The 25,886-nt window shown below is 42.1% G+C and overlaps 3 protein-coding genes across 6 annotated transcripts; 2 read left to right on the top strand and 1 right to left on the bottom strand.

The window, feature by feature from the left end:
* Positions 1–195: 195 nt before the first annotated feature.
* Positions 196–8,778, top strand: Abl (tyrosine-protein kinase Abl). Of its 3 annotated transcripts, none has more exons than XM_011301026.1 (7): positions 196–1,434; positions 1,758–2,021; positions 2,157–3,554; positions 3,640–3,775; positions 3,865–3,992; positions 5,089–5,291; positions 5,564–8,778. In XM_011301026.1, exons 1-7 carry the CDS (start codon positions 1,308–1,310, stop codon positions 7,670–7,672), a joined length of 4,365 nt encoding a protein of 1,454 aa, XP_011299328.1. In that variant the 5' UTR covers positions 196–1,307; the 3' UTR covers positions 7,673–8,778. The 3 variants fall into 3 exon arrangements, with proteins under 3 accessions (XP_011299328.1, XP_011299329.1, XP_011299327.1); XM_011301027.1 differs by having other exon boundaries at positions 2,157–3,563; positions 3,865–3,971; XM_011301025.1 differs by having other exon boundaries at positions 2,157–3,563.
* A 516-nt stretch (positions 8,779–9,294) lies between these two features.
* Positions 9,295–11,233, bottom strand: Nxt1 (NTF2-related export protein 1). Its single transcript, XM_011301024.1, has 6 exons — positions 11,156–11,233; positions 10,529–11,052; positions 10,105–10,411; positions 9,934–10,020; positions 9,695–9,839; positions 9,295–9,628 (listed from the first exon to the last, which is right to left on the bottom strand). The coding sequence occupies exons 3-6, from the start codon at positions 10,111–10,113 to the stop codon at positions 9,453–9,455; spliced, it is 417 nt and encodes a 138-aa protein (XP_011299326.1). The 5' UTR covers positions 10,114–10,411; positions 10,529–11,052; positions 11,156–11,233; the 3' UTR covers positions 9,295–9,452.
* A 148-nt stretch (positions 11,234–11,381) lies between these two features.
* rno (rhinoceros) lies at positions 11,382–23,183 on the top strand. Of its 2 annotated transcripts, none has more exons than XM_011301022.1 (6): positions 11,382–11,520; positions 11,794–11,997; positions 12,279–12,333; positions 12,412–12,957; positions 13,691–13,847; positions 14,177–23,183. In XM_011301022.1, the coding sequence occupies exons 4-6, from the start codon at positions 12,464–12,466 to the stop codon at positions 22,031–22,033; spliced, it is 8,508 nt and encodes a 2,835-aa protein (XP_011299324.1). In that variant the 5' UTR covers positions 11,382–11,520; positions 11,794–11,997; positions 12,279–12,333; positions 12,412–12,463; the 3' UTR covers positions 22,034–23,183. The 2 variants fall into 2 exon arrangements, with proteins under 2 accessions (XP_011299324.1, XP_011299325.1); XM_011301023.1 differs by having other exon boundaries at positions 11,382–11,549.
* Positions 23,184–25,886: the final 2,703 nt, after the last annotated feature.

The raw sequence follows: 25,886 nt of genomic DNA, 5'->3' as shown, positions 1-25,886 counted from the left end.
TATGTTTTCCATAGAAAGCCCTGAAAATGAACTCTCACCACTTTTCTTTATGTGTCGGGCAGCGGCATCCCTTAGATTGAATATGTATCAAAAGAATGATAAGTTGACACTTACCAGCAATTGAGGAGGAAATTATGTGCAAGTTTTTATAATTATTACCATACCAACACTGTTTTATCAACTCTGCTCGGGAGGTATTTTCTTGTCTCATGTTGAATTGTGCGGTGCGATTTATCACCACAGTGTTGAAGGCGCTCGGTGTAGAGTTGTAAAAGTACGAACGAAACCCAGCCGTTATCAAGTTCCTTACAAGTTTTCTCGTGGACAATCAGTCCGGGTGATGTTTCTCTATGGGTAACGAAACCCGAGGTGATCCTCCAATGGGAATTGGCTCCGAGGGCATATCCTCCTCTGGATTGGCCGTTTTGTATCTGTGCGAACCCCATGGGGAACCTCTGAAAAAGCCATGAGTAAATATCAGAGGGGAAAAAAGGAAGCAAAGTCCTTAGAAAAATAAAAAGACGGGGGGAGACCAATGAGAGTGTCTCTCTCCCTCCAGGATTTTTCAGGACTCTGAACAGGCACAAGCACGTCTAACTCTTGAGATTTCCCCACAGAAATTCTCAATTCGCTGAATAAAACGAATAGAACCCAGAGCTGTACATCATCCCCACCCTGAATGCCGTGTGATTCTCTCGATTCTCTCCTCAGTGTTCTCCTCTCCCTCGGCTGGTTCGGGTTCCTCGCCCTGTGGCAATGCACCTAACAGCCAAATAATCGACATCAAAAGCTGTCAAATATGGCCGTTGTCGTGTGTCCGACATGCAATTGACATGCAAAGGACAGAGGGAGTGATAGGCTCGGTGTGATTAAAAAAAAAAATCAACCAAGGAACTGGCAGCGGATAGATCCCAAGGGAAAAGGCGAGGACGATGTGAAACTGCAGATCTCGCCCCGTCAAACAGTGTTATTTTAGTCTAGCTCGTACATAGTATTAACGAGTGCTCATGTTGATTAAACTCAGTGTTAAAAATCGTGGGTTTTGCGATAATATGTGAAGGGAACTGTTGATAAAACGTAATTGGTGGGGTGGCGGAAGTCGATGCGCCGGAGGAGTTATTGTCTCGGGATACACATTTCAGTGGCAAACCGGTCAGGGGGTTGAAGTGAGTGAGAGAGAGGATACCCAGTGGATTGTCTTTCGATATAAAAAAAAGGAGGGTCGAACGCAGGGGGAGAACACGGGGGGGAGTCAGGAAGGATTGAGAGATTGAGAGCAGTGCAAGGGCTATGGTAATTGTCAAACGATGGGTGCTCAACAGACCAAGGACAGGATTTTACCAGCCGGCTCAACAGTGAGACAGACCCGAAAGCAGCCGAGAAATCCCAAGGAATCGCGGTTCATCGGATCAAATATTTTTACCGAGCACAGCGGTGAGTCCCTTCTTCATATCCACACTTCAACCTCTCCTCCCACCTCCCTCATGAACGTGTTTTTTTTTTTACAACACTCCTTGTCATCCCTTTTCCTCCATCTCCATGCTTCTTTTATTTCACAAACGACTGTTTCATTTGTATGCATTATTGATTTTCCAAATGTCTCGTTATTTGTTTCCTTTGTACACGATTATTGTTTTATTCATTGAATGACTCTCGTATCTCTCATTGTTTTCATTGGATTGAGTCTTTCGATATGAGTGGTCTTGAGTTATTGTTTCTCCATTACATTGTTCATTTTGTTATATTATTTTTTGCAGAAGCACTTTTGCAAAGTAGGCCTCTACCACATATTCCTGCCTTGCCCGAGGGTGATCCACCGAGTGGCTCAAGTGTCCAGTCACTGTCACAGCAGTCTAATTTTTCTCAACACTCGAGTGTCACTGGTGGCAGTCTACTCGAGGCTGCTAACAGATGGACGAGCAAGGAGAATCTTTTAGCACAGGAAGAAGATGATCCACAATTGTTTGTTGCACTTTATGACTTTCAGGCTGGTGGGGAGAATCAACTTAGCTTAAAAAAAGGTATCACCCTTTCATTATCCATCCAATTCCTTGGCGCTTCAAATTCCCCCTCTCTCTATCAATCAGTTACTAACCAACGATCGTTCCAACGTTATTCCATCTAAAACGTTTTTTTTTCTTTTTCGTATTTTTCAGGTGAACAAGTTCGGATATTAAGTTACAATAAAAGTGGCGAATGGTGTGAAGCCCATTCGAGCACTGGTCAAGTGGGATGGGTGCCATCTAATTACGTGACACCGGTCAATTCATTGGAAAAACATTCCTGGTATCATGGAAGAATAGCGAGAAATGCTGCTGAATATCTTTTGAGCTCTGGAATAAATGGCAGCTTTCTTGTGCGCGAGTCTGAAAGCAGTCCTGGACAACGAAGTATTTCATTAAGATACGAGGGAAGAGTTTATCATTACAGAATAAATGAGGATAGCGATGGAAAGATGTTTGTCACAACTGAGAGTAAATTTAATACACTCGCTGAACTCGTACATCATCATTCAATGCTGGCGGATGGATTAATAACGCAACTCCTTTATCCAGCCCCCAAACATAATAAGCCAACAGTATTTCCCCTGAGTCCCGAGCCTGATGAGTGGGAGATCAATCGCACTGACATTGTCATGAGACATAAATTGGGGGGTGGACAGTATGGGGACGTTTACGAGGCTGTTTGGAAGAGATATAACATGACTGTTGCTGTTAAAACACTCAAGGAGGACACTATGGCGTTGAAAGATTTTCTCGAAGAAGCTGCCATAATGAAGGAAATGAAGCACAGAAATCTCGTACAATTGCTCGGGGTTTGTACACGTGAACCACCTTTCTACATCATTACAGAATTCATGAGCAAGGGAAATCTTCTCGATTACTTGCGTAACGAGAGCAAACACCAAATCAATGCTGTGGTTTTAATGCACATGGCGACGCAGATTGCTAGTGGAATGAGCTACCTCGAGAGTAGGAATTTTATTCACAGAGATTTGGCCGCGAGGAATTGTCTAGTTGGGGAAAATCACCTGGTGAAAGTCGCTGATTTTGGTTTAGCAAGGCTTATGAGGGATGACACTTACACTGCACACGCTGGAGCCAAATTTCCCATCAAATGGACGGCCCCCGAGGGCCTTGCCTACAATAAATTCTCTACGAAATCTGATGTGTGGGCGTTTGGCATTCTACTCTGGGAGATTGCTACGTATGGTATGTCGCCTTATCCTGGAGTCGATCTAACCGATGTGTATCATATGCTCGAGAAGGGATACAGGATGGAGTGTCCACCTGGATGTCCACCCAAGGTTTATGAACTCATGCGCCAGTGCTGGCAGTGGAGTGCTGTCGAGAGACCGACATTCAAAGAAATTCATCATTCCCTCGAGAATATGTTTCAAGACTCCAGTATCAGCGAGGAAGTGGAGAAGCAACTGCAGGGAGGAGGTGATACTCCAACTCTGTCCTATAAAAAATCCCAGACTGGAAGTACTGGGAATATTCATGGCCTTGTTCTCGTGTCCGATCAACTGTCTACCTCAGGTTTAACGCAAGGTCAAAATTGTAATTCTTGCATTTACCTTTTAATTCAGTGTCTGTCGTATTGAATCAATAACTCATGGGATTTCCATTGATGCAGATGGTGCGAGTAGTGTTACCAAGCTGAGTACATTCATGAGTGGTCACTCGAGTAAAGGTAATAGCAGTATCGTTCAGATGCGTCGATCGACTAACAAGAAAGGCAAACAGGCACCAGCTCCCCCCAAGAGAACAAGGTGAGAACAATTAATTAATATGAGAACAACTTCATTAATTATTTGAAAAAAAATCGTCAATATTAATTGGAATTGGTGTTTGTGTTCAGTTTGCTGTCGTCGTGCAGTTCATTTCGTGACTCAGCTTACCAGGAGCAAGATCAGCAGAATATTGATGTAGGCACTGTGACGTTAGACGATGGGACCGATCTAAATGGTATTGATAACGTTTTTGAAGGTATTTCACTGAATCTCAAAACATTTTAAGCATCCATAAAAGATAATGCACGTGTCGCTTATGGAGAATATACAAATTATCTTGAATAAATCTTTATTGAGCCTCGATCCCTTCGATAATCTGCATCGTGCATAGAATCTGTGTTCGGTTTGAATAATAAAAAATACAGTGTAATATTACGTGGGTCATTCTCCCGGAATCTTCTTTTTCCTTTGAAAGCTGTTCTTTCGTATGATTTCTGTCATCACGAGGACAGCTCGGAATGTATAATTAGTCATAGTGCAATTTTTTTTTTTATGAAGTCATGCATTCGTAGATCTCACCAAACCCGATCTACACTCTCAATTTTCCTTTTCATTTATCGAAGTCTTTATTGTATTCACAAGTGTCGAGGAGGAAAAAATTTCATTCGACAATCTAGCGCTTTTTATAAAAATTCTGTCTAATTTGTGTTGTTGAATTTTTAGAGAAAGCGTTTAGGTTTTTTTTTTTAGAGAGATTCTATTCATACGTTGGAACACAATCAATAATGTACATATCTGCATGGCATTCTAATTAGCGATCGTAATCGTAGAATTTATAATATTGTTTTATCATATTCACAGTGAGAACCCCTGTCACTTTGCTCATACCATTTTCGTATGGAATATTCACTGTCGTAGCTTGACTCATTTATTTTTTCATCGACTCATCACGTTTTTATCGAGTTCAAGCAGTGTTACGTGAGTTTACTAATACCCGAACGATTTAAATGCGTTTGTTAAATAATCCGAACGCCCTTAGGAGCTAGAATGAAAGTTCATCAAGACCCACTGACTTAGATTTACGGAGAATGACCTGAGCAAAAGAAAATTTCGATAATTGACAATGTAACTAAAGAAACGCTCGTGCTTTGAACAGCGCTTGCCACCACCTCTGATCGATTACGCTTCAGCATCTTATAACTGAAAATAAACAAACAAATAATCAACATCCAATGATTCACCCCAGCGTGGATAGAATGAAAAAATGAAAACAAAATAAAACAAAAAAAAAATAATCGAGATAAAACCCCAGTACACACATTATCTTTTTATTTGAACTTGAAAAAACCCAGGTATCACGCGAGATCTCGTGACAATGGCTTCAGTACCAACGACAGGCTGCGAGATGGATGAGGATGGCGATGGGTCCCAGGGTACTGCCGAGCCAAATTTACCACCACTGCAGCGATCTGCATCACCAGAGCTCAACATACAGTGCAATCAGAAACAAATTAAAACACGACAGTATCCATCTAAGGAAGTACTTCCACAGAAGGTATAAATAACAGAAAAAGAAAACAAAAAAAAAATAAATAAAAACAAATACGCGAAGCTTTTACGAAGGTGGTAGCCAGTAGTTGTGCCATGTTTTTGGTTGCCTCCCACTTTTTTAACAACAAAATCATTGAAATTCAATCAGAGTCCATCGGTAAATGCATCTAGCACTGCTTGAATAGTCACAGCTTATTTTTTTTTTTCATGAAAACTGATAAGAACAATAATTCCTAATGCATTAAATAAATACGTGAGCATGAAATGTTGTTTCAGCTGGTGCACGTGGGTGCCCTGGAAGTGCAAAATGTTAAACGTGCGATAAATCGTTATGGCACGTTGCCCAAGGGTGCGAGAATCGGGGCTTACCTGGAGTCGCTGCGTCAGAGTGGAATGCCGTCTGGTGGTGAGGCACCTTCCATAATTGAGCAGCAGCATCAGCAGCATCAACAACAATCTCACTCCCAGCACCACGATCCAGCCACAGAGTTATCCCAACACCGTTCGCTCTCGCCTCGTCAAAATAATCTTCGAAATCAGCCCCAAATGACAAGAAGTAACTCATCCAGTGGAGTTGTCAATACCTATCAGCCTCCAAACTCCCCACGGAGTCGCGGCATGTCGGGAAGAAAGAACAACCCTGAGACCATTGGTCTTCGAACTTTTCGTGCCCCCAACACGTCGACATTCAGAACAGCTAGTCCCTCAAGATCAATTCAACCGACTCTAGCTGATCTTGAATTTCCACCGCCTCCCCTTGACCTTCCACCACCTCCCAATGAGGAACATTACGACTCCACATCAATTAACGAGGCCACACATCCCCCGAGACCCTCGGGCTCGCCAGTGTGCACCAGAAAATCCAAGATTGAACGAAGATCAAGGGAAGATCCAGACGAGGACGACAAGAATAACGATGTGAGAACAGCTGAGCCCTCGGTGAAGGAGGCATCAACACGTTTCGGTGTGAATTTAAGACGTCGCGAGGTCTCTAGTGATTCTGGTGGCCCCACTAAGTCATGTGACGAGAAAAAAGTGCCATTCAGACCAGGAAAAGATGCAGGCTCAGCCAAAAACGAAACTAGCTGCATTCTCTCACCTCCTCTCGAGGCCCCACCCCCACCACCTCCTCCACCACCACCAGTTAACAATGAATCCACTAATGATACATTCAATTCAAAGCCTGGGATGAAGGAAATGCTCGAGCTCAAATTGATCAACGAAATTCGACAAAATGCTGATGCCAAACACATCGTGTCAACGAAGAAAACTAACGTGTGTAATAATGTTTCTTCAGTCCCACTAGATCCTGCATCGCAATTGCTGTCAGAATTGTGTGCTAGCTTCAGCATGGAGCACGGTATCAAGCCAGTCGTTCAGAACGAATACGCAATGTCGAATGTTAAGGGTATGGAGCCGCCTCCAGATCACTCGGACAAGCCCACAATCAAGGAACTCCCTTCCCCAATGACTGAAAACGTACTGAACTCTGGCAATGTAGGTTTCAAATTGAAGAAAGTGGACAAACGAAGTAATCCACGAGAAGAGAACACCGATAGCCAGATAATAGATTTCAAGGCAAGACTGAGGAAGGTGGACAATGCTGAGAAGTCCCAGCAGGAGGAGAAGAATAGAAGATCAGAGGACCCGAGCACTGACGCCTCAGAGCCCGATGATGGGGATGACAAGCGTAGGAGTACAGGCAGCATCAGCAGCTTGAAAAGACTCTGGGAGAACAAGGAGGCATCATCTGATAATCAACCACTCAGTCCCAAGTTGGGGGCGAGGGGAATCGCAAAACAGGATGTTCTGGATCCTGGGGAGGAAAGCCCAGAGGATCATAGTGGGGCTTCCACCAGGAGTTCGGCGACCAGTAAGAGTGATGGACGCACCTGGCATCCTGCTAATACTTCTGGGGACTCAGAGAAGCCAGTGGTGCCTGCAAAACCCTCCAAGGGCATTGGATCGTCTGCTAAATACTTTGGTTCCTCGATTTATGCAACTCCCAATTGTGACAAGTCCTCACACGACGAGGATGCTGGTAAAGAGGGAAGAGCAGCTAAACACGACGTCTTAGAGTTAGTCAATGCAATTGAAACGAGCATTACTAATCTCAAAGGCACACCTGTTATCGTCATGGCCAGTTGGCTACAATTGTCAGACAAGGTGGGACTTCTTCATGGGCTTCTTCAGAGCATAACGTCGGTGGAGAGTGCTACTGTACCACCTCACGCCAGATTTCAATTTCGAGATTTGATGTCACGATTGGAGCTACAGGCGAGACAGCTGAGGGCTGCTGGTACGAGAAATATCACAGAGAATACAAGACTACTTAGTGACGTACAGAATACGACTAAAGACATGACGAATATGGTACAGAGATAAATGCAATTTTTAATCAAAATATTTCAATTCAGGCAAGTAGGTTTTGTTTTTAATTTTCCATTTGTTGGGTTTAACGTTTTTCTGATGATTAAAAATCGTGGTTCCTGGAATGGGGAGGGCTCTTCTCAACTCTTTTGTGGGGCTCTATCTTTGAATGAAGATATAGTATATATATAAATATATAAATAAACCATATATCTAAGTCATTAGGAAAAAAACAAGCGACCGAAGGAACAGTATTTCTCTTTCGAGCGAAGCCAGAAGTTTTTAATAATTAAGGAGATACATCATTTTTAGAAAAGCTAATCGGTGAATCGATGCTATATAGCCTGATACTATACTTATGAAGTGGTATGATATGATATTTACGATTTATATTTGCAGAAAGAAAAACTAAAATTACCTTTTTGAGGGTTTTTTCTATGTCTACGCAGTACGGATGGGGGTGAATACTAAAATAATGTAGTCTTGGATTCGAGTTTTGTGATCAAAAAGTGGATGTGGAAAATCAAAGTTGTGGGAATATTTTTTCATTCTTTCGTCATTTTTGTCGAGTTTGTCACTGGCATGCGAAACCCAACGAGAAACTGCTAAACAAAAAAAAACAACAAAACCTATTTCTTAATCCTATTGTCGCATCACTCATTTTTAGACGTGTAATTTTATAAAACGTCATGAGGATAAACGCTTAGTATATCGTAATCGCGTTTAGCGCATTTTAATTATAAATATGAAATTAAGTGAACAAAAAAATCAGTTGAAAAACAAGCCGGACAGTTTCATTGCGTATCGAGGGACAATATAAACGATTTTGTATTTGTAAAAACAAAGAGACGTAAAATTTGGGTCGAGAATGACTGATTTAAGAAATTGTGCGCCTACATTGAAATATTCCGTGTGGTGATGACAAATTTGCCAATTCCAGTGGGCTGAAGATGAGGATAATGTAATTATAATCAAAGTCCTTGAGTGTCGTGCGCTTCATTTATACACTGTGGGAATGCAGTAAAACATTGTTCTTCCAGAGCGTAAACCCGAGGAGATGGTCGCCCACTTTTTCAGAAAATATTTCATCGGGATTACGCTTTAACAACAGAAACAAAAAAGAGTAGATGATCATTTGTAGCAACGAGTGAGTGGATTGTAATCCTATTCTACACTGCCTATACTCCCTCTTCATGTAACGAGCATTTCTTCATCGAATCAATATATTGCCATCTGTATTTAAAGGTGGCTCTTTTCAAAGGCCCCCCATCAATCAATTGAAATGATTTTTCTTTTACCCTGTGATAATTATGGGACAACGTACGAAACAATTTCTAACAATTTCTGTCTTAGTTCATCACCTCTGAACGATTGTGCTCAATCTACTCCAAAACGTCTTTATAGTCACTGAAGAACAACTATTTGAAATACTGGAATGAATGAAAAATCATAGATACGAGTTATCATGTTTTATATAATAATGTGTATTATAGTAATTTTAATATTATTTATACGCGTATTTATTTTATAACTTTCGATCGTCATTGATATTTTAATTTCCTCTCTTCACGAAAAACAAAAAAAACATCAAGTGTACACGTAAAAATGAGAATGTGGAAAAGAATTGACCAACGTACTGATTCGCTCATACAAAATTTATTGCTTTATACATTGATATAGGATTGAGAATAAAAAGTATATGTCAAAAAAGATGTCCTTATCTTTCTGTGTCAAAGATTCTTTGGAATATCAATTTCCCCAGATGCATTGGTTACTCTAAGTTGAAATTTTGAGCTCAACCAGTGCTTTCAATGACCTCCTGCATTCTGAAACAGTCACTCACTATTTTCCACTTGTCTCCAACAGCTGTTATGAGGAAGTTCTGGGTGAATGGTCGCGGTGTTTTTTCCTGGTACTTCACTTGGCCACTGACTTTAACGAGGAAGGTGAGCTGCTCGGAGACTGCAGGACCTGCAAGCCAATATTATATCAGATAATTTCATATTTAATAAATAAATAAATGAACGCGGTAGTCACCAGTGATGGGCTGAGCATCGAGGGTCGTGATTGTGTGGTCTGTTGCAGGTAAATCAAGCCAGAACTTCTGAATAGCATCTTTTCCTTCTGTTCCATTTCCATTCCAAATCAAACTTGCTGTGTCCAGGTAGAGTCTCGATATCATCTAGCCATTCATCAAGAAAAATTCAACGACACGTGAGTACAAGCAATAGAATTATTTGTTTTTGTTTACTCCAATCAAACCTAGATAAACTCACAAATCGCCTCTTATCCAAGCTTTCATAGTACAATTTTGTGAACTCCTCGGCAACCCTGCAGGCTTGATCAATTTTTGGTTTCAAGTCCTGTGGAATCAAAACAATAACAAATGAGATATCAATTGTTGAGAGCAAGGTTATGAGCAAAACTGCCTTGAATCACAAGTTTACCTGCTCCATTTTTTTTCACTCAAAAAGATTAACTTTTACCACGAATCCGGTCAACTTGGAAGAAAATATAAAAAAAAAAGAAAGAACTGCTCTGATTTCAGATTTTTGAGACGATAAGCAGCGCCCACGAGTCCCACGATACACAACCCACCATTCAAGAATGACAGTTCTACTAGTTCTTGGAAAGTCCTCGAGATTTGCTCTCCCCTGATTGGCTGGTAATTACCCGCCATTGTAAACTGGTTTTTGGAGTTTTCTGATTTTCCAGAGGGAGAAATCGTCACTCTATCTGTACCTCTCACAGAAGCTGCACAAAAAAAATCTGATGAATAAAACCAAGTCATTCTCTCAGACAGTTTTGTAATAAAATTAATAAATAAGTAAATAAATAAATAAATGAGGGGGCGTTATGACGTTTCTCTACCTGTATCCCCTCCCCTGTTCGTCATAAAAATTTCAGTGATCCATAATCCCCTTCCAGAAGATGCGACTGATGCGGGAGAGGAGGAAAGACACCCAACAAAAATGAATAAAAAATCCCCTTCTCTCCTCTCGCACTGAAGTATCACGTGACAGGAGAAAAGATTTTTCCCTCTTATTGTTTGCAGGCATGATGGCGCCAAACATCACCTCACCACCGACATTAATGTAAAATACATATACATTATTATCGATTCGTTGCGTAGGAAGATCGGTGCGCGTGGTCAATGGCACCATTTGACCGGCGGTCAAACGTCAAAGAATTTACCTCGAAGATGCCGCCGAAAAAAAAAAATGGCCAAAACAGAGACAATCTCCGCGTATAAGAGAGACATGACTCCAATAAAAATGCCAACCTACCAATGAATTCGAGTGAGTACGAACGGGATATACATTAACTGGAATCTCTAATGAGGACATGGTTAGGCACCTCCACTTATCCTGCGAGTTTCTCGATATGATTTTATGCTGAAATGAAAAAAATGGGGTAATTTCATGAGCGGTATGAGCATCTCGGGGTGTAAAAAAAATATAATGAAATAGCTGAGATCGATGATTAGAGATGACTCACGTGATGGACAATATGTTGAGACGGGAAATAGAAAATAATATGGAGTTAATAGATCAATAATAAGGGATTTAATGGGCGAGATGGTTGAAGGAGTGCTAGGATTTTAGCGGAGCGTACTGCGCGATATTTAGTACAGAGTGGTGCCATCTGTATTGTCAATGTTGTTGGGGCAGCAGCAGCAGCAGCAACAGCAGCAGCAGCAGCAGCAGCAGCAGCAGCAGGAGCACAGGCAGCGTAATGGAGCCGTGAGGCATTTTGTTCGTGCTTAGAACGACACATCTCCATCGTTTTATTCGTTATAATAATCGCATAAACGATGTTTATTTATGTTAACAAATTAAATCATCGTTAAACGTGATTGTGATGTGAGTGCTGTTGTATTAATATAACAATGGTATTGAGGTGTTTTGGAGTATAACGACAATATGAAATGTTTACATGATCTTTAAGGATGGGTAGCAAACCTCCTGTGAATTTTTTCATCTTATTAACGCATTTGGGGGATATTATTTTGCCATTATATTGTAATTGAGGGGCTTTGACAATTATCAGTTTACGTATTTGACGTATTTCAATCTTTATTTTCATTGAGACGTACGTTTTTTTTATAACCTCTTTTTTACTTTTCAATTCCACAGCTGAGGCGGCCCCCCCAAAAACCAAATATCAAGTTATCGAATGAAGAATACAAGGCATTATTAACGTTATTTATACGTTTAAAACGTTAATCGAGGATTTGTTGATACGTTTTTGACGTTTATAATCATTGATAAATCGTGTGGCCGCTGGTAACACGGCGATTGCAACTACAGATGATGCTGATCGATTATTATCAGTCAATGGTGATTATTTTGTGTTTTACACTTATTACCAATGTTCCACGGGTTGTAATCCAGCAATATTGATGTCAAAACGTTGAGTTCAGTCAGTAAAACGTCAATATGGGGATTTATGTTGCATTTGTTATTGGAAGGTACTTGTGCCGTTAATTGTTTGCTTGTGAAAAGTGAAAATTTACCTAAATGTGGATAAATTATTGGTTTTCATCAGTGGATTATCAACAATAACAGCAAGACGGTGTGATGCACAACGGAAATTGTATGAATTATCAAATTTGTTGCAGTTCTGAGGGGAATTCACTGACGGAATTACTAAACAAATATATGGACAGCTATGTAGTAAGTAACAATATAAATATGATAATTCTTAATTACTGGATGCCGATGGGTCCATTGAATGCTCACCTTGATTCACAGGGTACTACAAGTTCACCTACATGTGCCTCTAGATAAAGTCGTAAAGGTAGTGATGGCACAACGAGGAAAACGAATAAACAAAAACGATAATGACTTGGCGACTTGCCCGGGGGCAATTAAAAGGCGCAAATGTAGACTGGGCCCAACGGCAACGGGAGCATCAGCTGGCTCTTCTGCCCTGGGACCGTCCGAGGAGGAGGAAACGATGGCGTCGTCGAGTCAGGGTGCAACAGCTGGTGGTAATGGTGCTAGCGGTGGTGCATCATGGACACCAAGACCCCTCAGTGATATCAAAATATCCAGTATATATAATCGCTCAGCAGCTGAAGCACCAGCTGAGTTGTTTCGAAAGGATCTTATAAGCGCCATGAAACTGCCAGACAGTGAGCCACTCAGTCCTAATGAATACTGGGTTATTACTGATCAGTGGAAGCAGGAATGGGAGAGGGGGGTACAGGTACCAGTTAATCCGGACTCATTACCTGAGCCCATGGTCACTGTCACTCAAACATCACCTCTCAATAAGATCCATGGCGACTTTAAATTGTGAGTATTTTTCTCATTCTTTGTCCAAACATTCGTGGACGCATGAAGTTCTTTCAAATCAAAAGACTCTTCCACGAGACAATGCTACGAAGATATTTTTGAGTTAAACACTGAAATTATATATTTCCCTATCCTCGATACCATTTCAATCCCACAGAAAGTTTGATTAGAGCATTTTGGGTTGAGACGATTTCGATTAATAATTCGCGAACCTTCGGAAATTGGTTGTCAGCATTTTCGTCTAATATTGCTAATCCGAAGATAAATAGATAATCAATCAATAATTTATGATCCAAATGACCTACTTTCCTCCTTATTATAGTTTAATGTTGCTAGGGAAAATAGTAAGTGTGCAAGTACAGAGAAAAATCATACGTTATCACCAAATCGATTTGAATTCCCCTTTAATTATCTCCACGAATTGCCCACAAGAGTTAATCTTTCCACGATAAATCGTTCCATCAGAGTGAAGTGAAATAAGTCAAACGTACAATTTTCATAAATTATGGATTTATCTCGACAGCTATCGATTTGGAGTGGAGACATCACAGGATTTTTTTGTAGCTGATGAAATTCCTAATGAAAAAGATCCTTTGACATTTTCTCCTAAAATCCACAGTCAAGATTAATCTGCAATTAACGAGACATTAAATTCTGACTTACAGCATTTTACCATATTTTCCCTCGTGCCCCTGGAATGGCGCCAATAACCCCGAATTTTCACTTGTCACAGGCCTAAAAAATTCATAAGGATATCACGAGACGATTACTTCAGCTCTGACGACCATCACCTCAGTACAACACCGACTCGAGCTGAGAAGGCGTGCGCTTATGATCTCGATGATACTGATATTGCATGGCTCGAAGTACTCAACGGCGAGAGAGCTCAGGTAAATCAACGACACTCTTCCCTCCCATAAACTGGAGAATCCGACATAATCCAATCCAACGATATTTCCTTAATCAATGAAATTCTATTACTATTACAACTAAACTTGATAACCGGACATCCACATCAAATTTCAATTTACCTTGAAAACTATGAATTTAAAATGAAAACACTGAATGACATTTTTGTAGGTGATTGAATTTCGGAGGAATAAAGTTCTTTCATGCTTTCTCCTAAAATTGATAGTTTTCGAATTAATGGAAATTTCCATTAATTCGAAAGCTATGACAGGAGAATGAAAAATTGCTAATTGACAACAATGTGCTTCAGGCTGGTCAACCATCGATCACGGAGCCCCAGCTGGAGCGTGTTATCGAGGAGCTGGAGGTTCGTTGTTGGGAGCGGATCCAAACAATAGTGAAAAACGAAGAGGGCCTCGGTATCGAGTACGACGAGAACGTAATATGCGACGTGTGCAGATCACCGGACTCGGAGGAGGGTAATGAAATGGTATTCTGCGACTGTTGCAATATCTGCGTGCATCAGGCATGCTACGGTATAACGGCAATACCCGAGGGCTCGTGGTTGTGCCGCACTTGCTCTCTAAGCCAGCGCCCTGACTGTGTACTGTGCCCAAATAAAGGTGGTGCAATGAAGTGCACGCGTAGTGGACAAAAGTGGGCCCACGTATCTTGTGCCCTGTGGATACCAGAAGTCAGTATTGGTTGTGTGGAACGTATGGAGCCAATAACTAAAATATCCAGTATTCCACAGAGTAGATGGGCACTCATATGCGTACTGTGTCGTGAAAGAGTTGGTGCTTGCATACAGTGCAGTATAAAAACTTGTAAAACAGCTTATCACGTAACATGTGCATTTAAGTACGGTTTGGAGATGAAGGCTATTATCGAGGATGAGATGGCCGATGACGGGGTGAAGTTGAGATCGTACTGTCAAAAACACAGTAGAACAAATACTAAGGATAAGGTTGGGGTTGGTGGTGGTGGGGCAGGTGATAAGGCGGGTTCTGAGGAGGAGGAGGGTGAGTCGAGGCGGCGAAAGCGCAAGGACATGACATCCGAGGAGAAAAATCAGGCGAGGGCAGCTAAACTCCAGGAAATCGAGGCTGAATTTGATAAGCACGTTAATCTCAAGGACATCACGTCCCAGCAGTTGGACGTTGATCCTGATGGTATTGTTTACATCTACAATTACTGGAAACTCAAGAGACGAGCTGGTCATAATAAACCTCTCCTTGCACCTCGATGTGGCGAACTCTCAGGTGGTGGTGCAAGGGCACAGGGACAGGCCGCTGATCTCGAGAAGATGCGTACCTTTGTCCAACTACGACAGGATCTTGAACGAGTTAGGAATCTTTGTTATATGGTTAATAGGCGTGAGAAATTATGCAGGACGTTTCTACGATTGCGTGAACAGACATTTCATAAACAGGTACTTGTTTTGTCTGGGCCACAGTTGCCGCAAGCTGTTGCAGCTGCTGTGGCCGAGGCCAATCACGGTCCATCGATTTACGATCGTTTATACTCACATCCCGATGGTGAGGATCACACTCGCGACTTTGACACCATTATTGCCAGGATAGAGGGTAAGAAGTCACCAACACCGGTATCGGGTGATGATAAGAAGAATGTACAGACGGATTTCAATGGTGCGTCCAACAAGAAATTGTATTTCAATGGAACTGTCAGGAGAAAAGGTCTGTATACTAGTGATTTATCGTCATTTAGCAGTAGTGAGACAGATACTGCTAAACCAACTGTCAAGTCTACCAGTAAAACCAGTAGTAAAGCTAAAATGAAGTTGGAAACTGATTCGAGTACAGAGGAGGAGGCAAATACCACTGCGATAACCCCGAGGAAACCAACAAAAACCATTGGTAGGAGAAAGCAGAAGAAGACTAGTGCACCGGACAGACCGAGACCAGCTGGAAGCAGTGAGAGTGATAAGCAGGATAGCACGGGGACTAGATCGAGAACACTCCAGCACATGGAGAAGGAGCTTGGCAGTGGTTCGGGGAGTGACAGTGATGAATTGTTGCCACTCAATACGAGCACGAGGGTCGGACCTTCTGCCGCTTCTGCCATATACACAACTGACTCAGATTCCCAGGAGCATGCAACCCAGTCCGCCCCCTTCATCTCCAAAGCAGCGGTCAAACAATTTTCAGCTGCTGACGGTGCTAAGAACTCGATGAAGAGTTTCAGCAAGGATCAGAAGGATGGGGAGGCGAGCAATAAGGAGAATGTTAAATCAAAGAAGAAGGAGAAGGAGTATATTCCGTCAGCGTTGATCGTCCCCCAGAGACAAGCCGCCAAGAAGGCCTCAGAGATAATGCAGAGGTCGCAGGGAAAGAAGGAGACACTTCAGGAACAACCCGAGTCCATCAAATCACCGCCTGACGAAGTCAAAGCTGCGAAGCCGAAGGATAAACCCTCGAGGAAGCACAAGGAGGGGAAGACCTCGAAGGACTCGAAAAACAATGACATCTACGACTTCGATAAGGAGTTCGGTGATGGCAGTGAGATACTGGCGTACGTACCACAGAGACAGGCGGCGAAAAAAGCGGCTGAGCACATCAAGAGTGGTCTGGGTACCAAAGCACCTCCAGCAGAGGCCGAAGCAGACAGGCAGACTGAGGTAAAGTCCAAGAAGGAGTCTCCCGAGGCGAAGCCTAAGAAAGACATCAAGAGGGACGAGTCGACGAGGAAAGAGGAAGCTCTCAAGAAAAAATTACCAGAGAAAGCGTCTTCCAGTACGAATAGTGATTCAAGCTCCAGCAGTAGCTGCAGCAGCTCATCAGAGTCGAGCAGTGATTCGGATGATGGCAAGAGCAGGGCTGGATCTACGTCACCATCGAAGAAGAAAGCCCAGAGCTCGTCAACGTCGTCCGAGAGTGATACCAGTAATCAATCGAAGAACAAAATAACGACCAAACGTTCGGGTAAAGCTGTTATGAGTGACGATGCCGCGGAGGGGATTGATAAACGGGGGACAGGGGCTGGGCGGAAACTCAAGAAGCTGCCTGATAAGAAGCTTAAAACTTCCGACGGGCGGCATGGACTCGAGTTTCCACCGCCGCCTACTGAGAGAAAAGAATCAGGTAGAGCTGTCACCAAGGATTCAAACCAGTCGCGGCAATCGTCATCAACACCTACAGCTAAGAAAAACGACTCAACGAGAGCGCCAGATGTTGCTAATAAAAAATCAGTGCAATCCCAAAGTTGTGTTGACCAGGGTGTGCTCGGTGGGTCTAGAGATAATGATGGGTCGAGAGGTTTATCTGGGACCAAGTCATCTAAAAAGACATCACCAAGTAAGTCAGCCCAGTCGCAGCACCAGTCCACCACCAAAAATCGTAAAGAGGAGGATCAGTCCAGTACGAGTGGTACAGCAAGGGGAAAATCCAGCGAGACAAGAAAGCGAAAATCGAGTGAAGTCTCTCAGAAAGACGACAAACCTGGAAAGAATGCATCTACGCTCAAGAAAAATGACAAGAGGATAAGTGAAAAGGTTATTGAGAAAGAACTCCCGGAGATTATCGAGGTGAGATCCAAGGAGAGCGATGAGGTGTCTCTTGACGTGGAGAAGTCCAGTAAAGCCGAGGGAACTCCTAAACAGCGTCCCGAGACGCCCAAGGATGACAGGAAATCGAAGAAAATTTCCAACAAGAGTCCTATGCATTTGCTCCTTCTGGAGGAGGAAATGAAGCAGCGACGGGCTGAACGGGATAGTCCTAAGAAGTCCTCCAAGGGTCTTGACAAATTTCTGGAGAAACGGGAGCACCTCGACAAACTTTTCAAGGCAAAGGGGGCCGAGGTGAGGCACGAGAAAGAACTGAGTGAAGAGGGCCACAAAGATGTTCACAAGGATGACCACAAGGATGCCCACAAAGAGGTTCATAAGGATCCTCACAAGGACACTCACAAGGATTCCCATAAAGATGTCCACAAAGATGTCCACAAGGATGTCCATAAAGATATCCACAAAGATACTCACAAGGAAAAATCCACAAGGCTTGAGGAAAGGAGATCACACGCTCCGGAGGGACGTAAAAACCACACCAGTGAAGAAACTCCAAAAGTCCCTGATACTTGCGACAGTGAACAGACGGATGATCTTGTCGATGTCCTGAGAAGAAAACGGGATCACAAGGGTGATTCAGAGTCCCGTGGAATTCTCACGATAGTCATGGAGAATCCAGCCGTCGACAAGGAGCAGGAGACGTTCCAGAAGCCCCATACACTACCCGAGAAACAGATGCCAGATGTTCAATTCGAGAAAGAGGTCCTCAAGCGACGAAAGTCAATCAATCGTTCCATATTTTCACCTCAGCATGGACAGTGCAAAGAATCGATTGTCTCTGAACTATTCGACTTTGATCAGGATATTCTCAATGATGACATCAACGACGATGGTTTCAGTATACCCAGGGATCCAGAGGAGCGTCAGGCTCCTCTGACCTTCTCCTTCAACAATGAGCTCTGGTTCAAGGAGGATACTAAAGAGGACAGCGCCAGAGAAACCCTCCACCTCGTGGAGAAGCTCCGAATGGAGCTCTCCAAGAAATCAAACACCGGTCAATTCGATTCGGAGCCCCCAGCACCCGAGGAAGTGAAAAGGGACGAGCCACCCCCCGCCAAGAAGCCATCAGAGACCCCTTCGAAGGAGCCAAAGCCCCAGGAAGTGGCATTACCACCAGAACCCCCTCAGAAGCCTCGAGAGGTCCCCCAAATCCCAGAAGAAAGCCACAAAAATCACTCAATCGAGGAAAGGCGAAAAACGTGTTATCCAAACAACACCGAGCCCTACACACTCTACCCGAGCGAGGACCTGGCATCCGGTAAAGTGGCGATTGCTGAACGGGCGAAATTGGATAGGGCGCAGGCGGACGAAAGGTGGGTGCCTCCCAGCATGGAGAACTTTAATCCCAATGACGTGCAGCATCTCAATCAATTAATGGAGAGCCAAAACCACAGATACTCACATGGATTTGTCAATGATATTACCTCGGTTATGCCAGAAAACAATACTGATACCCTGGTGCATCCCCAATTAAATCTCAACATGCAGGATCCATACCAATTGCTCCAGCAGCGACACGGAATGGTACGAGCTCATTTGGACCAACACCCAGAGTCAAGGCCATTGGAGCCATTACCAATACCAGGAGAGGAGGAGATGATACCCATGGAGATGGTGAATAGACATCTGATGGGATTGCCCAATACTGAGGACGACCAGAATAGTGAGATTGACAGGGGTCTGGAGAAGGAGGATGCATCGTCTGATATTAGACAAGACTACACTCAAAGCAGTTCTCCCTATAACGACATGAACAACAGCAGACAAGACACGAGGTGGGCAGAGAGTCAGGTGTTACCCTCGAGAAGATCCACATCCTCATCGATAACGTCTGCCTCCTCCACGGAGGAGCATGCCTCCATTCCACCGTACAAGAACATGGCGCCTTTGCCATTTCCCCCGGGTTCGATGGAGGGTGCTCCCTACCATCCTTACGCCGACACCAGTGCCTACACGGGACCAGTCTCACTCTTTCCACCTCAGTCGTGTGCAGCACCACTTCCCTATCCCTCTCCAGGCACTGGAATGTTCCCACCGGTGTTCGGTGCCCCCTTTCCGACGCCCCAGAGTTTACTACCTCATGTTCCCAAACCCCTGGACGACTCTCTCAACATGCAGGCCTCTCCCTGCACAGCAGCCTTTACCTCGTCCTCTCATAATATGGCTCTAACTGCTGCCATGGTATCACCACCGAAAATTCCTACTCCACCCCCTGCCCAACCCCCTCCCATTCATGAGCCCGCGGAGGAACACCAACAGCAGCAGCAGCAGCAGCCGACACCCGAGACGATACAGCCCCAGGTCACCTCCTCAGTGTTGCCCATTACTTTTGCCAACAACATGCCCGAGGCCCAGCAAATACCGGAGCCAGTGGTTGAGAATGTTCAGCCAATGGTGCCAGATCAAAAGGCCAGTCAACCTGGCAAGAAGAGTCCCTCCAAACCCACGAGAACGTCAGCGAGAGTTGGCTCTCTCCAGGGTAAATCGCCTGGGAAATCCCCCAGACAAGAGCCTGCCAAGCCTCCGGCCACCAATAGGGGACGGCCTCGAGCCCCTAAGGGCTCTCAACAGGGTTATCGTGGACGTGGCAGGGGCAGGGGTCGAGGAAGAGGGCGAAACAGTCAGAATGCCTCAGTTACTATTTTACCGAGTCTCAGCAATACCATCCACAGCGATGACTCCATTCAGAACAAACTCGTGGGAACTGTCTACGATTTTGATTCTGACGAGGACTCGACCAACGAGACCAACATTGCTGACCTGAAAACAATGAGAGAGCGGAAGAAGTCGACGGATATCAGTGAGAAACGTGAATCGAGTATTTCCAAGGAGGGAATTCAGTCGTTATCGAGTCCAACTATTCACAAGAAGTCTCCACCAGTCTCTGAGTACAGCAGCATGGCAGAAGTCACTGGTGGTGCAAGCCAGGGCTTCACGGATTCAGTGATGCCTCTTCTACCTGGTCCCGTCGACATGAGAACGTACAACTCAACGACTGAGGGGCAGACTTCCTCTCTTCATTCTCAAACTTACGCCAATCATATCCTCGGCTCCTTCTCAGGTGTCTCAGCAGATCCAGCCCTACCAGACATGGAAGATGAACTCGTTGATGCATTACATCTGAAACCAGACGCCTCAAGCTCCAAAACGAATTTCAGTGATCCAAGCATGGATATGTCTTCGAGTGTGAGTGATGGTATAAAAATGTCATTATCTGACTCGAGAAATCAGTTGAAAGTCAAGATCAAGGGTCCATTCTTGGACGCGAATTACGTAGCAGGATCATCAGTGCCTCCACTAGCTCAGCAAGCCCCAGCAATAATAACGCCATCAGCAACGAGTGCCTCAGGCATATCGGGCACCTCGAATCTTCGAAGAATGAGAAAGAAGGAGCTGCTGAGACAGTACTGCTCTCAAGCAGACATGAACACCGAGGAGTCTGGCATTGGGAGTATCGCGGCTGCACCAATTAACATTCCACCGATCAATAGACCCGTGATTACAGTACCTAAAGCGATTAAATCAGTCGCTGTATTCCCGACTAGAGAGGATTACAGGGCTGTGGTAGACGCTAATAGCACGGAGAAGAAGAGGAGGAAAGATCGAGGTGGTGGCTTCCCAGAGGCGCCTGAAGATGATACATCGGGTAGAAGAACCATTGGTGGTACCAATACCGATCGACGTCGCGGCAGACAGCCCAAAACACCGGTGAGTGTTGTAAACAGTGCACCACCGAAGCTCAAAATAAAAATAGGCAATATTGGCATCATGGGACAGGAGATGGGCACTGTGCAAGAAGATAGGAGTAAGATAAGGCCTCCCAAGAAGAGGCTCAGTAACATACAATCAAAACCGAGTATTGAGGAGTTAAAGAGAGAGAGCATGAAATTCAGGAGAATGATAATGGCTGGATTCGATGATGATGAGATGACCCAGGAAAAGAGCAAGAAGGATAAGAATGGAAAGAGAAGGAAAAAGCAGAAGGGTAAAGAGGGTAGGGTGCAGATACTGGAGGGTGGCACATCAACGACGAAGCTCATCATAAGGCTGAGCAAAGGGACTGAGGGTCATCACAAAACTCAAGAGGCATCGGGCAGTGCTGATAATGAACGTGTCAGTCAGCCTGATAATCCAGAGGGACGAGTGGGAGGTGGAACTTCTGGAACGACTGATACGTCGAAGAGCGATCCCAATTATCCATCAGACAATAGTGCAAGTGAAAAACAACCGGTTGATCAAAACACTTCTAGCACATCGGTTGGTAATGTTAGGTCTGCCAAGGTAACACCAATCAGGTTAAAATTAACGAGGTGCAATCAGGGTTACGAGCTGCAAGCGCCAGCTGGTACCAGTGCTCAGGCAACTGATGCAGGTGATGCAGGTGATAGTGTGGCTGATACCGTTGAACAGGTTGCAACGGATGCTGATAAAGATGCTGGGGATGCAAGGTGTCAGGAGAGTGGGGATAAAAAGACTTCCAGTGAGGACGACATGAAACTGATCAGTCAGACAACGACCGCGAGCCACAATTCACCGGGTTGTCCAGCTGCAGCGCCTCTACCCCAAGGATGCCAAGTTAGGTGATAATTAATGATAATTGTATAAATACAGTAATCAATGGCTCTTATTAGATTTATTTACTATTATTAGATAAACAAAAGAGAAGAAGTTTTTAGATATATATGTATATATTATATATATATCCGAGTAATGTATATATAATAATATTCATATATGTATAATAAATAATGTTTCAGTGTTGGACACGTACACAAACACAATACACAAAAGTGACTCGTTTTTAAGAGAAAACTAAATGAGAAACGAACTTTGCTCAGTTTTATTTTTCTTTGTTTGTGATTATTTTTTTTTTCTCCATTGTTCGGTTCTAGTTTTTTTTTTTTTTTTTCAAAATGTAAATTATTGATACTATGTGTATATGATCTGAGGGGGAAAGTGAATTGATCACGAAGTGCCCCGACAAATTCACCGTAAAGTTTTGTATGTACATTATGTTTTTTTTTATATAGTCATGGGGAATTCGTGATGAGTTTAGGTTGAGGTATCACTCGGTGTGATTTTTTATCATTGTTTTTGTAATCATTGTGCATACTTCGGTTATTTTTTTCTAGTGGATTTTTTTCCGAGTCTTTCGACTTCACTTGGCATGATTTAAAAATTTTGATTGTGAAATTGTCAAACGCTCTGTACGCGCAATCATGATGTTCGAGATCTTTTTTAACAACATACTAATTTATTTGTTTGATAGCAATAACGATTGATACCTTGACCTATTGTCATGGGAAATATTGGAATTCCTCTCTGTACAAAATTTGAGAAACAAGATCAATTGAAATCACGTTCTGGATAAATCACTGGTTGAATTGTGATTTAAAGAAAAACCCTTAGATATAGAAAAAAATTAATAAACAAATACTAAGAGTATATTTCCCGAGATTATGGATTTACATCAGAGTGACTACTAATCAAAGGAAAAGTCAAGAGTGAACAATATGTCTGTGTGTGAGCGAAAAAATTTACTGTGAAAAAAAAAAGTGATCGTTCTGAACGAGCATTAAAAAAAAATAGAGCATGGAACTCAAAAGCGAAGAATATCTGATGGCCATGAAAAGAAAAATGTAAACTCGAGTGAAGAAGAAAAAAAATCGAAATTTTTGTAATGAAATTGTCCTTTTAGCCGAGTCATTAAAGTTAAGTTGACCTTTTTTAACAATTTCGTTTATTTTTTTTTTGTTCGCCACTTGTATTTTTTTGTACATTTGCAGCTAAAACCGATCAGAACAGAACAGCATAGCATATATTTTTTTAACATAGAGAACTTTTACGTTAGTCGCGCTAGAAATTCCATTTTCTTTCCATTTTTATTTTCTCAGTTGTATCATAATCATTGGCGGAAGTTATTTATTAATGTCCCTCCTTCAGCGGTCTAATTAAGTGCGCACATTTTCTTAATTCACAGTCTGAACAATTTTAAAAGATTAACGTCAAACGTTTCTTGTATTTCTCCTTTCATTTATCAATGCTGTACGTAATACTCACGGCTGAACGTGAATGAAACCACCTGTTCGTGCCATTGATCTACCAGTGTTTTTTTTTTATAGATTGTAAATGAATGAGTGAGGAAACATGGAGATGATTATCCGGACAATGTGGAAATTATAACGATAGTTATTACGAATGATCGAGGAGATGATAAACCCCTGGATTCCAGGGTGTTATGTCTTCGCGTCATTCTGACGTGTCTTCACACTACTTTAAGGGAAGAAGATAAATTAAATGAATTTTACACGTGTAAATAACGTTCAATATTTTCACATTTTTCACATGCTTCTTCGTTACTTTCTATTGAACAAAATGATAAAAATATGAAAAAAAAAAATGAACTAATCCTCAATGTTAAGTTTTTCGTTTTTTTCACAAAAACGGCTGTGCAACCGTGCGATCTTTTTTATCTTCCGAAGGAACGAAGCCCTGACATTCTGTCCGAGTCCTCAGAACGACTCAAGTACAGATCGAATGACTAAAGGATTGGAGTCGAGATGGACTTGAGAAAAATTAGCATATCTTCCATCGGCTTGTTTCTATAGTTTCATAGAGATTGATGCATAAAAAATTCACAAAACGAGATATTTGGATAACTATTGAGGCGTAATCGATACACCAAAGATTGTCCCACGAAATATATTCGAAGCAATCTCAAAAACTTTACAAATCTAGGATAACGAGGAGTGAATTTTTAGTAAACCCTCTCGAGCGCCTGTCTCGAATTTTAATGAAAAAAAAATATTATAATAATAACTTTCTACAAATTTTCCGTTGACAATTGTTCATTCGTCGTTTTTTTACAAACTCAATGAGACTATGAACTCAGCATTAAAACAAAAAAAGTAATTAAATAAAATGAAGAAAATAAATAAATCCTCTAAACCCCATCAATACTACCCTTACACTCGTAATTGTAAATAAATATTCTCAGTGATAAGATTGAAGAGTTTTAAGAGCCTATATATTGTACAGAAAACCTGAGGTAATCAACTGATTTATGGTGATGAGGCGTGAGATGTATTTGTTTAACTGAACAATTGTTTTCTCTTTCTTAAGCATATAAAATGAGAAAATTGAAATAATGACGATAATAAATTAAGAGTTTAAAGGAATAGATGAAGAGAAAATACACCTGTAACAATGATGAACTAATGAATTTAATCATTTTACAAGATAGTTTTATTATAAATCAAGTGACATAAAGCAAAGAAGCAAGAAATATTATATAAATATTATATATACTATGGATTAAGATTATTTAGTTGACTGTAAATAGTGTACAAGAAAGCTGGTCTTGTAAGATAAAAAATAAGGTGTTTTAATGTGCACATAGCCGCGTCATTGTCAATAATCATATTACTACGATTAATAATAATAACAGTTTTTAAAAAAATATGTCAATCGTTATTTACCTATCCAGTTATCTTGCCTTCAATTAAAAAGAACACGGTGAAATGATATTAAAGAATTAATTGGCCCCCTGTCGGAGATTGAATATTTTAAATTTTCATCTGCCGTTCTGCGATTGGTTGACTCAAAAAGGATTAACTAATGTAGAGGCTCAGTTCTGGGGGTTTGAGTGACCCCAGTGGCATCGTAGTACTGCACCCCAAGAGAGGGAGGGCGCAACACGCAATGCTGGGGTGTCCATCAATTCGACGGGGTGAATTTTATTTTCTGCGGTATGAATGATTTTTGTTTTTTATTTGTTTAACTGAAATTTAACCGACTGTAGAATGAGCGGAAGGGGCAAGCCACATCTTGTGAATTTTCAAACGAAAAAAATTATTCAATAGATTGAAGATATACTAGTAATGAAAATTTATTTATGCATAGAGCGCGTTGTCTAGGTGGCAGCGTGCTTGCCTACCACGCCGACGGCCAGGGTTCGATCCCGCCGTCATTCATTTTTTATTTTTTCAAAATAATTACAATTTTATCTTTTTTAAATGGCTAATCAATCGAAATATCGTTTAAAAACTGAATATTTAAAAATCGAAAAGATATGCGGTGAAATTGAAAAATTCAACATTTTTGAAAACGAAACTTATTGAAAATATATACTCCTAATAAAAAATTATTTTTATAATAATACGTTATCCTAGCGGTAACGTGCTCGGCTAGCACGCCGACGGACCGGGTTCGATTCCGCCGTCATTCATTTTTTTTTTTAATCATTCCAATTTTTTCTTTAGGTAGGTATTCACTGCAATTGAAAAATTCGAAATTTTTGAAAAAGTATCAGGAGAACATGACAATCGAGGAGCTATTCACTGACATTTTCACTGCAAGTGAAAAATTCAAAATTTTTGTAAAAGTATCAGGGGAACATAACAATCGAGGAGTTATTCACTGAAAGTTTCACTGAAAG

The sequence above is a fragment of the Fopius arisanus genome, unplaced genomic scaffold (assembly GCF_000806365.1).
Source record: "Fopius arisanus strain USDA-PBARC FA_bdor unplaced genomic scaffold, ASM80636v1 scaffold00020, whole genome shotgun sequence".
Classification (NCBI taxonomy): Eukaryota; Metazoa; Arthropoda; class Insecta; order Hymenoptera; family Braconidae; genus Fopius; species Fopius arisanus.
The sequence above is the reverse complement of the archived record's forward strand: the minus strand, read 5'-3'. Positions and strand labels throughout refer to the sequence as shown.

Coding starts and splice junctions, on each gene's coding strand:
- Abl (XM_011301025.1), top strand. CDS start 1,308: ATGGGTGCTCAACAGACCAAGGACAGGATTTTACCAGCCGGCTCAACA. Junction 2,022..2,156: donor TCAACTTAGCTTAAAAAAAG/GTATCACCCTTT, acceptor CGTATTTTTCAG/GTGAACAAGTTCGGATATTA. Junction 3,993..5,088: donor TATTGATAACGTTTTTGAAG/GTATTTCACTGA, acceptor GAAAAAACCCAG/GTATCACGCGAGATCTCGTG.
- Nxt1 (XM_011301024.1), bottom strand. Junction 9,840..9,933: donor GCTTGGATAAGAGGCGATTT/GTGAGTTTATCT, acceptor ATGAATGGCTAG/ATGATATCGAGACTCTACCT. Junction 9,629..9,694: donor CGATGCTCAGCCCATCACTG/GTGACTACCGCG, acceptor ATTGGCTTGCAG/GTCCTGCAGTCTCCGAGCAG.
- rno (XM_011301022.1), top strand. CDS start 12,464: ATGGCACAACGAGGAAAACGAATAAACAAAAACGATAATGACTTGGCG. Junction 12,958..13,690: donor ATCCATGGCGACTTTAAATT/GTGAGTATTTTT, acceptor CACTTGTCACAG/GCCTAAAAAATTCATAAGGA. Junction 13,848..14,176: donor TCAACGGCGAGAGAGCTCAG/GTAAATCAACGA, acceptor AATGTGCTTCAG/GCTGGTCAACCATCGATCAC.